Source organism: Hirundo rustica, chromosome 8 (genome assembly GCF_015227805.2).
Source record: "Hirundo rustica isolate bHirRus1 chromosome 8, bHirRus1.pri.v3, whole genome shotgun sequence".
NCBI classification, from domain to species: domain Eukaryota; kingdom Metazoa; phylum Chordata; class Aves; order Passeriformes; family Hirundinidae; genus Hirundo; species Hirundo rustica.
In genome coordinates, this window is record NC_053457.1 from 28206306 (window position 1) to 28218993 (window position 12688).

Here is a 12688-nt window from a genome sequence, read left to right on the forward strand (position 1 = left end):
TAGAAGCACTGCTAACACATCTTTATGTTGCATTTTCTTGATACACAGATCTGTAGATAACAGAGAGAGAAGTGTTCAGTAGTAGATAAGTAACTAAAGCACTGTGCAGGACAAAGGGCTTGCATTAAACCCCACTGAATCACAGAATTTGGATTCCACTGTCCAACCTCATCCTGCAGGCTGGATCTCACACAGACACCCTGTTCTGGCTGACATTTGACTGCATTTACTCTGCAATGAGAGATGTGAAGGCTGCACAAACCAACACCAAGGAAATCCAGTGCATGGACTCTGTGCCTGCCTGCTGCCAGCCTGTACCAGGTCTGCACCAGCGCACTCTGACTTCATCGCCAGGTGAAAATAGCCTCAGGTACACCTGCATCAGCACAGCCACACGTCCCACAGCAGACACAACCAACAAATAAACACTGCCCTGAAGGGGAAGAAATGGAATTGGGTGGTGTTTGTAGGTGCAAAGCAAGCTCAGTAAAATCTGAAAGCAGAAAGCTGCTCCAGAGTCAAGAGGACAGAGAGGACCTTGCAACTCACATGCGGATGTGCACCAGACTAGTGAGGCAAATGCTCTCAGGTAGCACATAGAATATATCCAAACCTGGGATCTTGTAAGCATTGTCTCAGCTAAAGTACTCATGGGCAGTTGGTCAATATAAAAAAAGGAAGTGACTTAACTGATGGCTTTTTTTTTCTAAAAACTTAAGTCATTGTTCATGGAAAACTCTTTTTTTTTAACCATTGCTGTAAAGTCAAGTATTTTTCACCATTTTCATTTGCTTCATATTTGCATTCTAATTTTTTTGTTTTAGAAGGAAAACTTTCTGGAATACTGGAAGACCAATACTACAGCCCCCAAAAGCTCATCTAAATCTAAAATAGTTAATTTTAAGCATTTCATTAAACAAAATTAAAAAAAAAAAGTGAGAATTAACAAGCAACACTGAAACAAGTGATGCAAAATACAGCGTCAGTGCCCATGGTGGCAAGTGATAGCAGGAAAGCTGTGTGGCAGGAGTAGTAGCAAGCGCAGCAAATGACAATAATGAAGAATCTTCTCAGTAAAGAAGATCATTATCAACACTATGAAAACACAACAGCAAACCTCTGCAGAGCGTGGCCTGCGCAGAACCAGACTCTTTGGATAAAAGAACTCAGATGAGGAATGCTGTCATGAAACACAAAAGGGAAAAATGAGTGATAAGGAAAGCAGTTTCCCCAGTTCAGTGGTTAAGCTCTTTTTTTCAATCCAGTTATTATCGTCTGCTTGTGTTATCTGTTCCTTACTGACCACTGCAGAATCGTGAACAGCCAGACAATTGTAAATAAACACCTAAACAATATATATTTTTGTAACATGCGTATGGTTGCTTTGTTTTCTGCTTGTTTTGTCTTTGTAAACTTCCAAAAATATCCGTGGGGAAAAGATCTAAAGCAACCATTGCTTTTATGAACTCCCTCTCAGATCCTGACCAGCTCAAATGCTGATTAGTTTATATCACAATTCAGTTACTGAGAGAAAACAGAACTTGCTGAAAACTTCTGAAGTTACTTCAGTGATAAAAGAGATTTTTGTTTTGTTTTGTTCTATAAGGAAAGGAAACCCAGCAAGCAAATAGGCAATGGCACTGGCTTTTTGCAGAACCACCAGAAAATCTAGGTTTGACCCTGAATAAAAAACTGAAATTCAAAGTACAGATCCCAATTTAGTGCTGACATGCTCAAAAGCACAGAGTTCCCCCAGTTTTGTTTGTTTCTGTACCTACCTGTTTGCTACTGCCTTCATTTGAGTCAACAGGATGAAGCACATGTCAAAGTCATCAAAGTGAACTCCAGCTGATATTAGAACAGGATTTCTGACTTTGCACCAGAGTAGACAGAGACTACCTAAGATGTACCAAATAAGCTAAAAATGGTGCATCTCAGCCAGCTTCAGCGTGGTGCATTTATTAATGCCTTTCAAGGACATATTAAACCTCTGCATAGAAGGTGTGCCCCAGGAGCTTGGTGCTGCTGGACAGCTGTGCTGTCACACTGCTCAGATGCTCCCCCAATTTGCCTTCTTCAGCTTCACTTCCTCTTCCTGCAGGAACTCACTTAGGCAAAGCCCTGCAGGTGAGTGAATCCGTTTACTTCGCTCACTTCAATTAGAGTTAGCTGAGGGAGGAGAACACTGACAAAAAGGGAAATACTTGAAGAGGACTACGGCCATTTCCATGGGGAATGGAAATAAGCCAACTGATTTATAAGGTCAAATGGAGAAGGCTAATAAAGGCCACAGTGTAGTCAGGAGTGCTTTGATAAAACTCCTGGGTCCAAGTAAAAGGCAAGTATTGTACTGCAACCAAGTACTAGAAGGCACAAAGATTCTGACACTTAAGCATGGCCAAAATACTGTCTTACATTCAAATTGTTAAATGAGGAAGAAAATCCAGTCTGGGTTAATTTTCCATTTTCTTACAAAGAGTTTGGACTGATCCATGTGAATGCTGGATGAGGTTTGGCCATTTCTAAACCGCATGCCCATCTAGGGCCAGTTATGTTTTTTGCCCACACTAACATGAACTCTGCTCAACAGGAATTTATCTGCACATTACCTGTGACCATAATAAATTCTCTGTGGGGGATGTTTCACAGACCAGGGTACTGGAATAAATGCTAAAGGATGTGGCTTCCTCTGAATGAGACCCACACAGAATACAACCCACAGGATGTCACAGCTATCTTCATACCAGTACCTCTTAGTTTCCTTATGTGAAAGACAATTTATTCATATGCAGTCTCTAATATTCATATCCTGGAAAATTAGCAAAATTCAAGGGACCAACTGAGACATCAAAAAGAAAAAAATTGTCCAGAGGATGAATCAGTGAATAAGGGCTTAGAATTGCCTGGTTCATGCAAAAAGCCAGGCTCTAACATTTATCAGTGCAGCATTATTGTCACTGAGGATTTGACCCAGAAAGTTTGTCTGAATATGCTGATGTAACTCCAAGGGTAATTGTGGCTCTTTTTGGCATTCAAATCAGGATCACTTTAGGTTGAGGCTTATTTGGATGGCAAAGAAAGAAGAGTTCATTTTGTCTAAATGCTGCAAATAACCACGCAGAACAGGGGATAACTATAGAGCAATTACACAGATGTGCAAAACCACCAAAATATATGATAGCATTTGCCCTGTTCATATCTTTTCCTTAAGAGTCTCTCTCACAACAATTGAGATATGAAATGAAGTGTCTTAGATACTTGGCCACGTCTGTATGTCAGTACATGACACTATCTTTAAGGCAGTGCACTGAGACAGGTATGTGAAGGTGGTAAGCCTAAAAATCAGAGCAATACCTCTGAAGTGCCTCCACTGTATATTCTGCCAGAGTTGTGACAGCTATGCGAAAAAAACATGGAAAAAGTCACTCTTTTGAAAACAACATTCAATTACTGTGTGTGCAAAATGTATGGAGTGTCATTGAGCCACGAATTCAGCTTACCCGGAGCTTCTCTTCAGTCTTAGTGGATTGCTTACAGTCGGGATGCCAGACAGTGGAACCTGAGGGAGGAGAAACACATCTTTATTCAGAGCAGAGCAGATGACTTCTGCTCATGACAAGCCAGTTATTAAAGAGAATGTCTTCATTGCATTAGATGCTGGATCTGTATGAACTGTGAGAGTAATTCACATTAAAGTCTAGCTCATGGGAAATACAAGGGTGAAAAAAAAAATCAAATCCTTGGCGCATCTACAGCAGCTTTGTCCTGAGGCTGCCGAAGCACTTTGCACACATTCTTAATTAAAACTCAAGCAGCCTCAAGCAGTAATAGGGTCAGTGAGCACCAGCTGGAGGGATTGAAAGAGACAGGGTTCCTCTGGAAGGATGGAGGGTAAGAGCAAAGGAACTGGGCCATGGTTACCTGATCTGTTCTCCCTTTATGTATTGCCCCATGCATAGAAAGGAAATTCTGACTGAAAGTCCACTGAGCAACAGGTGTCATACTCAGTTACTGTAAAGTACTACTCAGATCACATCTTCCCTCATACAAAATGCAAAGCAAAATTTAAAAATTCACAGAGCCAGGGCTGTGTGTAAGCCAGTGGCAATGGCCAGGATGACAGGTGGTGCAAAGCTGCACAAGGGAGAGCCTCTACCTGGATGCCAGCACATGGTACCTGCCATTGGCACACACAGCACTTCTACCCTGTGCTCTAGGGTGTGGCACTGGTGCTTCCACATGATGTATTCCAGCTATACATTCTACTAAAAAAAGTCAAGTCCTCTGCTGTGTGTTTCCCAAAATAGGAGATTCTTTCTTATGCTGTAAAGTAGGAATATCCTGCTCTCCTCAAGGACTGAGCAATGTCAGTGGCCAGAAGCATTTCCATCCCATTTCAGCTGTCCTTTGAAACAGAGTGTAAACTGTGGTCACTGCTGGAAAGCTGCTGGCAGGTACTGGCCAAGATGAAATGGAGCAAAAACTAACACTGATTTTTTAACACTGACTGCAGCTGCAATCAAATTCATCCTTCATTCCAGTCACCACAAAGCCAATCCAGAGCCCTGACTATCTGCAGAGGGAACATCACCTCTTGACTCTGTCCACAAAGAAACCAAACAGAGCCAAGTCCAGGTCTCCTGCTGGTGACTATTAGCTCAAAAGCAGACAGAGGAAACCCCACCCTCAGAGGATAGGAGAAGGATGGGTCAGGGCCCCTGGAAACTTTCCTCTAACCAGCCCTTACATGGCTTGGTGCAGAAGTAAAGACTAGCAGGAATCCTTTCACTCCCAGCAGTACACAGCACAGTCATCATCAGGAGACAGGAGAGAACGCTGTGACTCTGGAGCAAGGGTCTGAAATGTTTGGCGGTGAGTCTAAGCTGAGGAAGAAGAAACTGTGCATTTGGCAGAGGGAAACCATCAGACAACAGAGAGAAGTGCACCTAGAGTCTTCTCTGTAAACAAACAGCAGCCTCAGAGCCAGGACCCCACAGAGCCTGCGAGATCAGGAGGGAGCCGTGCCCTGTCCATGCAGGAGGAAGAGAGTTCAGGTTAAAAGGCTATTAGTTCATGTTAAACTAATGGGTTCATGGGTAATTACTCCTCTGAATATGACACCTATTGCTCAAGGATGAACTAAGACTCACAAGCTTTTAGTTCAAGTCTCAAATCCAGCTGTAAGATTCCTTCCTGTGTGGCTCTGAGAAAAATGATCCCTATTCCTCTGTACCTCACACTTAGATTAATGGCAGGAGTTGATACATCTTAGGGGTCTTCCCAACCTCAAAAATTCTGTGATTATTTTCTGTTAAACTTCCCCTGCCATCAAAGAGAAAGCTGTCACTGCATTTTGGGCAGTAATTATCACAAACTAGCACAATTTAGGGACACCCTGTGAGAATGCTGAAAGTGAACAAGAAATGCAGGCCTGGATGTAATTTTCATGGTGTGGGTTTTCTTTCACAAAATGGTAAGAGATTTGAAAGATGCGACATTTAAAAATCCAAATCAGACAGAGCAGGCTTAAGAAGTTAAAAGTACATATTTTTTTGTGATCTTGAACTGAGAGCGACCTATATTTTGTAGATACTCTTCATCCAAATGCCAATCTATTTTGAGATACTTGCAAGGGCACAAATTCCCAAGCTGCATCACTCCTCTCTTTTACTACTGAAAACAGTTCAGCAAATTGTGATTATTTCCATTCTTAACATATGTTTGTTTGCTCACCTGGCAAACACCAACTAGCATGCTCATTCATTCAGCTTTATACTTTGCACATACCATTATTTCAAGATCAGCATCCCTCTAAATACTGGGCAATCCTAGCTCAGCAACAGCCTTGTGGAGTAGAGAATGATTACCAGGAAGTCAGTGGGAAACAGTTTCTGGTGCTGCTTCATTCTCATTTTCATGTGTTGGAGCAGCGCCAAGGCAGGGTGTTTCTGCAGGGATTATTCCAACCATCCTTAACATAGAAAGCCCCGAGACAGACAGCTCATGTGTCCACGTTCTCCTTTTCCAGGTTTCCCACACATTTCCAATACAAGATTCTACCACAATTCCGCCAGGCTTCTCTATTATACAAAGCAATACCAAGACAGTGCTTTCATATTCTAGGGACAGGACAATTAGCAGGGAGGTGGAAGCCACCTATTTTCATACTTTATCAACAACATGATTTTTGTTCTAGCTTTAGTGTTGTGGTGTTGTACTTCTATTTCAGAGAAATGCTTGGAATGTTGTTATTCTGCACCCTAGGGTCAGTGATTTGGATGGAGCCAGGATATGCATTTCAGCTGACAGCTTTGCACAAGAAAGGCTTTTAGGTCCTCACACTTACAAGCACGCTGAATTCAGCAAGGAAAGCTTTGGCAGGACAGTCTGGAGCACACTCAGCAATTACATTATTCAGTCAGAAAACATCTTGTGAACAATAAAGCAATGCAATTTGAGGTGCTCCTCCCCTGGGACAGACTGAGCACAAGGAACATTGATTCATAATCACAGAAGGAGAGATAAACTTAGAGGAGAGAAGTTGATCAAGCTGCTGCCAGGTTTCTCTTCTCTCCCCTTTCCTATCACCTGAGCTTGTCCAGGACAAACTCCAGCCTAGTTTAAGTAAAAGTGATACCTTCTGTCTTATTTTGATCTGCAGAAATTTACACCAAAGCCTGCTCAATTAACCCAAAGTCCCCCTGTATGCTGGACTGGTGCAAATGGCACCAGCGGGAAATGGTTGTTTTTAATTAATGACAGCAAAGGATGAACTCTGCCCGTACTTTATCATGCCATCATGCAAGGAAACTAAGATTGTCAGATGCTGTAACTGCTGCTTTCAAGTTAGTCTTTGCAATTTGCCATCAGAAAGCTGCACCTCCCACCCAGCCCTCTTCCAGCCTCTCCCTGCCCCTGCCAAGCAGAGCTGCTACACAATTTCACATCCTGTTCTGGGCACAGCTGGAATAAGATGACTGAGGTATAAGGTCAGGGAGAGATGAGAGAGAGGGACTGCAAGGAAGGACAAACTACAAAATAAAGCAAGTTAGCTTCAAAGGAATGCCTTAATAATATTATCTTATTTTGGAACTCCTCCAGTAAGAACTTCTCCTCAGGATTTCAAGAAATCGCTGTGACCACACCTGCATTTTTTTTCCGCTATTCTTCTACATTCCTTTCAAGTACATCAAGTTTTCTAACCTAAGTCCACTATATAAAATCCTGACATGTATCTGCCTTATTCACTTTTACTTCTGGCTTACATAAATGGGTATTATACATCCTTCTGCCAAAAAAAATACTACAGCAAGCAATAAAAATAACTTAATAGTCAGTATACCACCCTCTCAGAGAGTAGGTGGGATTCAGATCAAGGATACTTTTCAAACAAAGAAAAGAGCATATTCTTTTTTATGTGAAAAGATCACCACCCCCCCCACCCCAAAAAAAAAAAAAAAAAAAAAAAAAAAGGGCTCAGCAATAATTGGGACTGCTAGACTGTTAACAAGAAAAGGGAGATGAAAATCAGCATACAAGAAAGAGGTGGCTATAGGAAGATATAAAAATAAAGTTCATGGGAATAAAAAGAGAGATGTGATCAGAGAAAAGGGAAGTAGGCAAGGGAAGAAAATATAATTAAGAACTGGAGGAGAGACTGTCAATGAGTGCAGGAGGTATGAGGCCTGTATGGCTCAAAACAAATTCACTGCAGCTTCTGGAAGATTTTCCCATGCTTTTACAGAATAGCACAGAAACTGATCAGCAGAAACCAGGGGAAATCCCTACACCTTGTCTGGTATCTCATACACCATTCTGGCTGAACTATCCATGAGATGTCAAATTCAGAGGCAACCTAACAAATTTCATTTTTTAGCAAGCACAGGCTGCCTCAGTGAGGGTGCAGAGTCCCTGCAAAGTCACAGTTGTGGCCACCTAATAGAGCAAAAGTTATCAAGTGAAAAGATAGGAGAACAGTATGGAGGACAGGATGACTACAGTCCTCCTTGGACATATTACATGGGGATGGTCTCTAAACTCCTGAGGTCTGAGGCAGAAAAATCACAACGTCTGATTTTCTTGTTTTGTAATGGAGACATCCTTACCTTGCAGATACATTTCTTCTCCTTCTGTGAACATTTGGTTGCATCTGCTGCATCGTGCACAGCTTGGATGATAATGCTTGTCACCTGCCTGAACAAAAACAAAGGAGGAACATGAGGAACAAATGCACTGCACTGCTTTCTGAGCACTCATTATTTGCTGACTGACCATTGCCCTTCTTCTAGTTCACCTGTTTTGATTCAACACTGCCCTCATTATGTGACAACAGCTCTGAGAATGTAAGCTCTGCCACACTGCTTCAGCCCTGAGGTCTGTCCTGTCCTCAGCAGAGGCCAGCAGGGACTGCTTGGGAAAGAAGAGAAAAGGCAACACAGAGCAGCCCTTCCTCTTCACACCTTCCCATTCAAGTAATCAGTGTCTTCCTGGCTAGGAGCTACATCATAAGGTAGCTGCTCTCCATGATTTGAAAAACATCTTTTTAACTCTTCATCTAACAGTCCAAGGCAATGAATGTCACACTGCCGTTAACTTGTGTAAACCTGCTGCCTCCTCGTTTTGCCAAACAACACATCTTTTCTCAATTGCTCCTTTGTTACGGAAGGATTTAGTCAATGAATGAGTTTTCTACCTGCCATTTCATTCCTTGGCCTTCCTCCCTACCCTGCTGATACGGGTATTAGTAAAGAGAGCTTTCTAGAGCCAATTCTGGGACCATTCATTTAATTCCCAGATGCCTGACTTCAGAAGCTACACCAGCACAGACAGCCTGAGCTGAATTTGAACTACTGATGTAAAGGTCCTAAATACCCTAGATCCTGTTACCCAAATCCAAATCCACTGAGTCATTCAGTCTCTTAAATACATTGATACCCATAATAGGTAAAGCTGATCAGATTTCAGGCCTATAAGGACAGGAAAAATCAAGGCATAAATATTAATGCGATTTCTTCTACTTAGGAGACCAAAGCAATCAATACATTAACTTCCTCACATCATAAACTGAGCACAAAATGTTCACATCAGGCTTTTAAACAGGAAAATAATTAATGCTAGAAAGTGACCCTTCATAGTGGCAAATAAAGAATTCTAAAAGTCTTTGAATTTATATCTGGCTTTCCAAACAAATTAACCTCAAGTTCTTTTTCACAAATATTCCCCATCCACTGAGATGCTATAGGTACAAGGTATCTGTTTACTCTATAGGTGACTTCTAAAATGTCATCAAAACCATCTCCTACCTCATCATACTTAAGACCATAACATTACTAAATCCAACCTTTCATTTTGTCTATTGAGAAGAATAACAACATATTTTTGGTTCACATTTGACAGGCTTTTTATTTAAACATATTCATATGAGATGATGAAGTACATGGATTAAAGTACCTGACAGCTACCAGAAAAACAGCTCTACCACCCAGCTCTTGTACAGGTAAAGCTACACCATTCAATTTTAATAACTCCCATCCAGGAATTTCAGCAATACAAGGCCAGAGAAGAGGACTCTGTGCTGTTAGTTTAGTTATACATTTCAGTGTTCAGCTGCATAAAGCCTGCACTTCTCTTAATCAGATCCTGCATTTACTGTTGATTCTTGCACTTTAGAGGCAAAGTGAGACTAATGGGATTGAGGAGTTTTTGGTAAAGCAGATTTAGAGCTATCAGGCAAAACAGGGTCTCCATTAAAAGGGAAAATAAGAAGTCACTACAAAATATGCTTAAGGAAGAAAAGCTAATGAGGGAGAAAACATAGAATTGATGTTTGACTTGCAGCAACAAAGCCAATATTGAACTGAGAGAGAAAAACACTGTTAATGCTCATTATCATTTTCATTACTGGCTGCCTTCTTCATCTCTGACTCTCCCTAGCAATTAGTTAACCTCTGAGGTGTCTCACTGGTTTCATTCAAGACTGGAATCTGTAAGATAAAGAAATCCAGAATCCATCACATTATTATGCATAGACCTGTGGCTTCTCTGAAGTTTTGTGCTCCTGGAAAAACTTCTGATAAGCTACTGTCAAGGGAATGCAATTCAAACCACATACACCTGCCTCTTCCAAACAGCCAAAGGGATAAATTTCAAGTTTATCAGGTCTTTCCCTGAGACTGAAACAACTGCTTAAATTTTAGCCTGGTGTAAGTGATGATGAATGAACACCATGCCCCAGATAACACAATCCTCCAAGTCCAAGTGAGAACACACCCTGCACTGGAGATGTTCTGGGGGAGTCACTTATCAGGGCAACTGCAGTTGTTGTTAAACACTTCCAAAACAGTTTCCTGAGTTTTCTGTCTCTGTAATGTTTCTACAACTCATGAGTGGGACCCTTCCTACAGCAGGTAGGTATTTGCTGGAAAACATTCTGAATCTCAACTAATTCAGGACTCATCTTGCTGTGCCTGACTTGCTGTGATCATCTGGGAAAATGGTTGCTAAAAATCAGTCTTTTATAATGTATTAGGACAAACTTTTGCATCTACAAGCCAATGAAACATTCACACTTTGTAGACATCTGCTCTTGCCCTTTTAGGGCTACTAAACCCTCATTCAGTACGTTCAGTGTGTAGCTTTCTGGGATCTCTTGCTACTTGTGCTGTGCATTAAAAGGTTTGCATCTCAGGCCTCGTGGCAGTTACAGGTAACATTGATTAAGTGCAAATTTGCCCCAAACATTCTCCAGTCAATGTGAGAGAGGGTTAAAGGCTCTTGTCTTCTCACTCTGCTGAGCTCTCCTTGCCCCTTCTCAAGTTCACATCCAGAAATCCTTTGCGTGTCTCTGTGCTACGCAGCCACTGGGATTGGATCTATCATACTGCTTGTGGTCCCTTCCGAATAATTTCACTTTGGCTGAGTCATCAGGACTATCCAAACCATCAAGCACAAACTGTGACCCACATCTTAGAGGACTGTCCCTAAAATTAGATGGGGTAAACTAAATTAATGGCTGTAAATACCTTGCTTTGCTTAGCTAGAAGTGCTAAAGGCAACCAAAATAATATTTAACATTTTAACTTCAAATTATTAAATGGAATTGAATGAATTGACAGCAATTTATTGTCAGATGAAATATTAAACCTATGTGTTGCTGTCACTCCCTATAAAGTCTCTGTTAAATCATTACTCACATGTGCCCTAAAAGCAAAGAACATCAGTTATGAATTTATGACAACATACAACCTCTTCTGACTTGCCTATTTATCTCCTACCCACATTGACAAATCTGAAATAGGTTCTCAGATAAAATCCCATTTGAACACAGCAGACAGAAGAAATTAAATTAAAAATAGTAGAAGTTCTCATTGGTAAATGTTCTCATTTACCAAATACTTCCAGAGCCTTAGAATTGCAGAGGGAAGAAACAGTGACCTAAGGAATTCTACAAGCATAATTATAAATGTAGATAAATGGATGCTAAATTTGAGTAGCTTTCTATGGCTCTGCAAACCTCATTGATCAGTGACTGATCAAAGATATGAGTTTTAGTTATTTTCTATATACTACAAATATATATACTGTCCACAATATGCACATTATATGCACGGTCATGAACGAAATAGATACAACATTATTTTATATAGTATTAAGGATCTATTTATTCTGGCAATTTCAAGACTTAAACTGGAATCAAATCTGTATCAACGCTGACCTTCAGTTTCCTAGTCTACAAAGCAGGTTAAATTACATTTAGTGTCCAACATAAAATACTGTGGAGAAAAACTACCAAGGAAAACCATTATAGAAATGTATTCTTCATAACCAGTCTTAAAAACAAAACCATGTAATCACATCTCTAATGTTTGGGAAGGACAGTTGGAGAGTCAGTGACCAGGATTCATGGATAACGGACTCCAGAGGGGAGCTGGATGTCTTTATTCTGCAGAGGACATGTCCCAAGTACCATGAGCAAAAGTACAAACTCTAATATGTATTATAACAATACCGAGACCTATAATAATAGTTGACAATGAGAAAGCAGGTTTTTCATAGATCACCTTTGCAGACTCAGAAGCTGTAAATTTCCAGCCTTTTCCCAGTATGGTATTCTCCCAAATGACTTCAACTTGGATGTTACAAATCCTCCTTAGCTGAGAGCCTCTGTGGACTGTTGGCAGAGAGCTTCGAAGGCTCCCTCTGACGGGGTGGGATAATGACCCTGCATTGCTGTCCAGAGTGAGAGGTGACAGAACAGAGGCACTGGGTTACACACTGTGTGCACCCAGCTTAGGGACCTCTACCAGTTCAAAAGGTAAACTAAAGGCTAGGAGGCACTTGAAGCACCAGCTGAACACCATTCTGTGAGCTTCTGTACAACCTTCTCACCCTGCTGCTGCTCCAACCTATTCACAACACGCACAGCGCTCATTTGCCTCTGCTTTAGAAACTTTGCTTGTTTGGAGACCTCCTGCGACACCAATCTTCACTGTCACTGTACTGTCACTCCTAGCTGTCAGGGAAGGCAGTGGTGGGTATTATTGCAAGAATTATTCCAACCCAGGAGCTGCAAATACACCTGCAGACAAGCTGGTGCAACATGTCCCAAAACTCCAGCTGAAAAAGAACCTGCACTGAGCTCACGTACGGCCTGAACCCCGAGGTAAAGGCACTTCAAAAGCCAAGGACT

The 12688-nt window shown here is 41.4% G+C and overlaps 1 protein-coding gene across 5 annotated transcripts in view; it reads right to left on the reverse strand.

The window, feature by feature from the left end:
• ABLIM1 (actin binding LIM protein 1) overlaps nt 1-12688 on the reverse strand; it is a 192130-nt gene that overhangs the window by 42866 nt on the left and 136576 nt on the right. For all 5 annotated transcript variants that reach the window (XM_040072216.2, XM_040072219.2, XM_058421561.1 and 2 more), the window contains exons 7-9: nt 8106-8193; nt 3501-3559; nt 1118-1180 (exon numbers count right to left, since the gene is read on the reverse strand). In XM_040072216.2, the coding sequence (XP_039928150.1) occupies nt 1118-1180; nt 3501-3559; nt 8106-8193 (210 nt within the window). The remainder of the gene's footprint in view (nt 1-1117; nt 1181-3500; nt 3560-8105; nt 8194-12688) is intronic.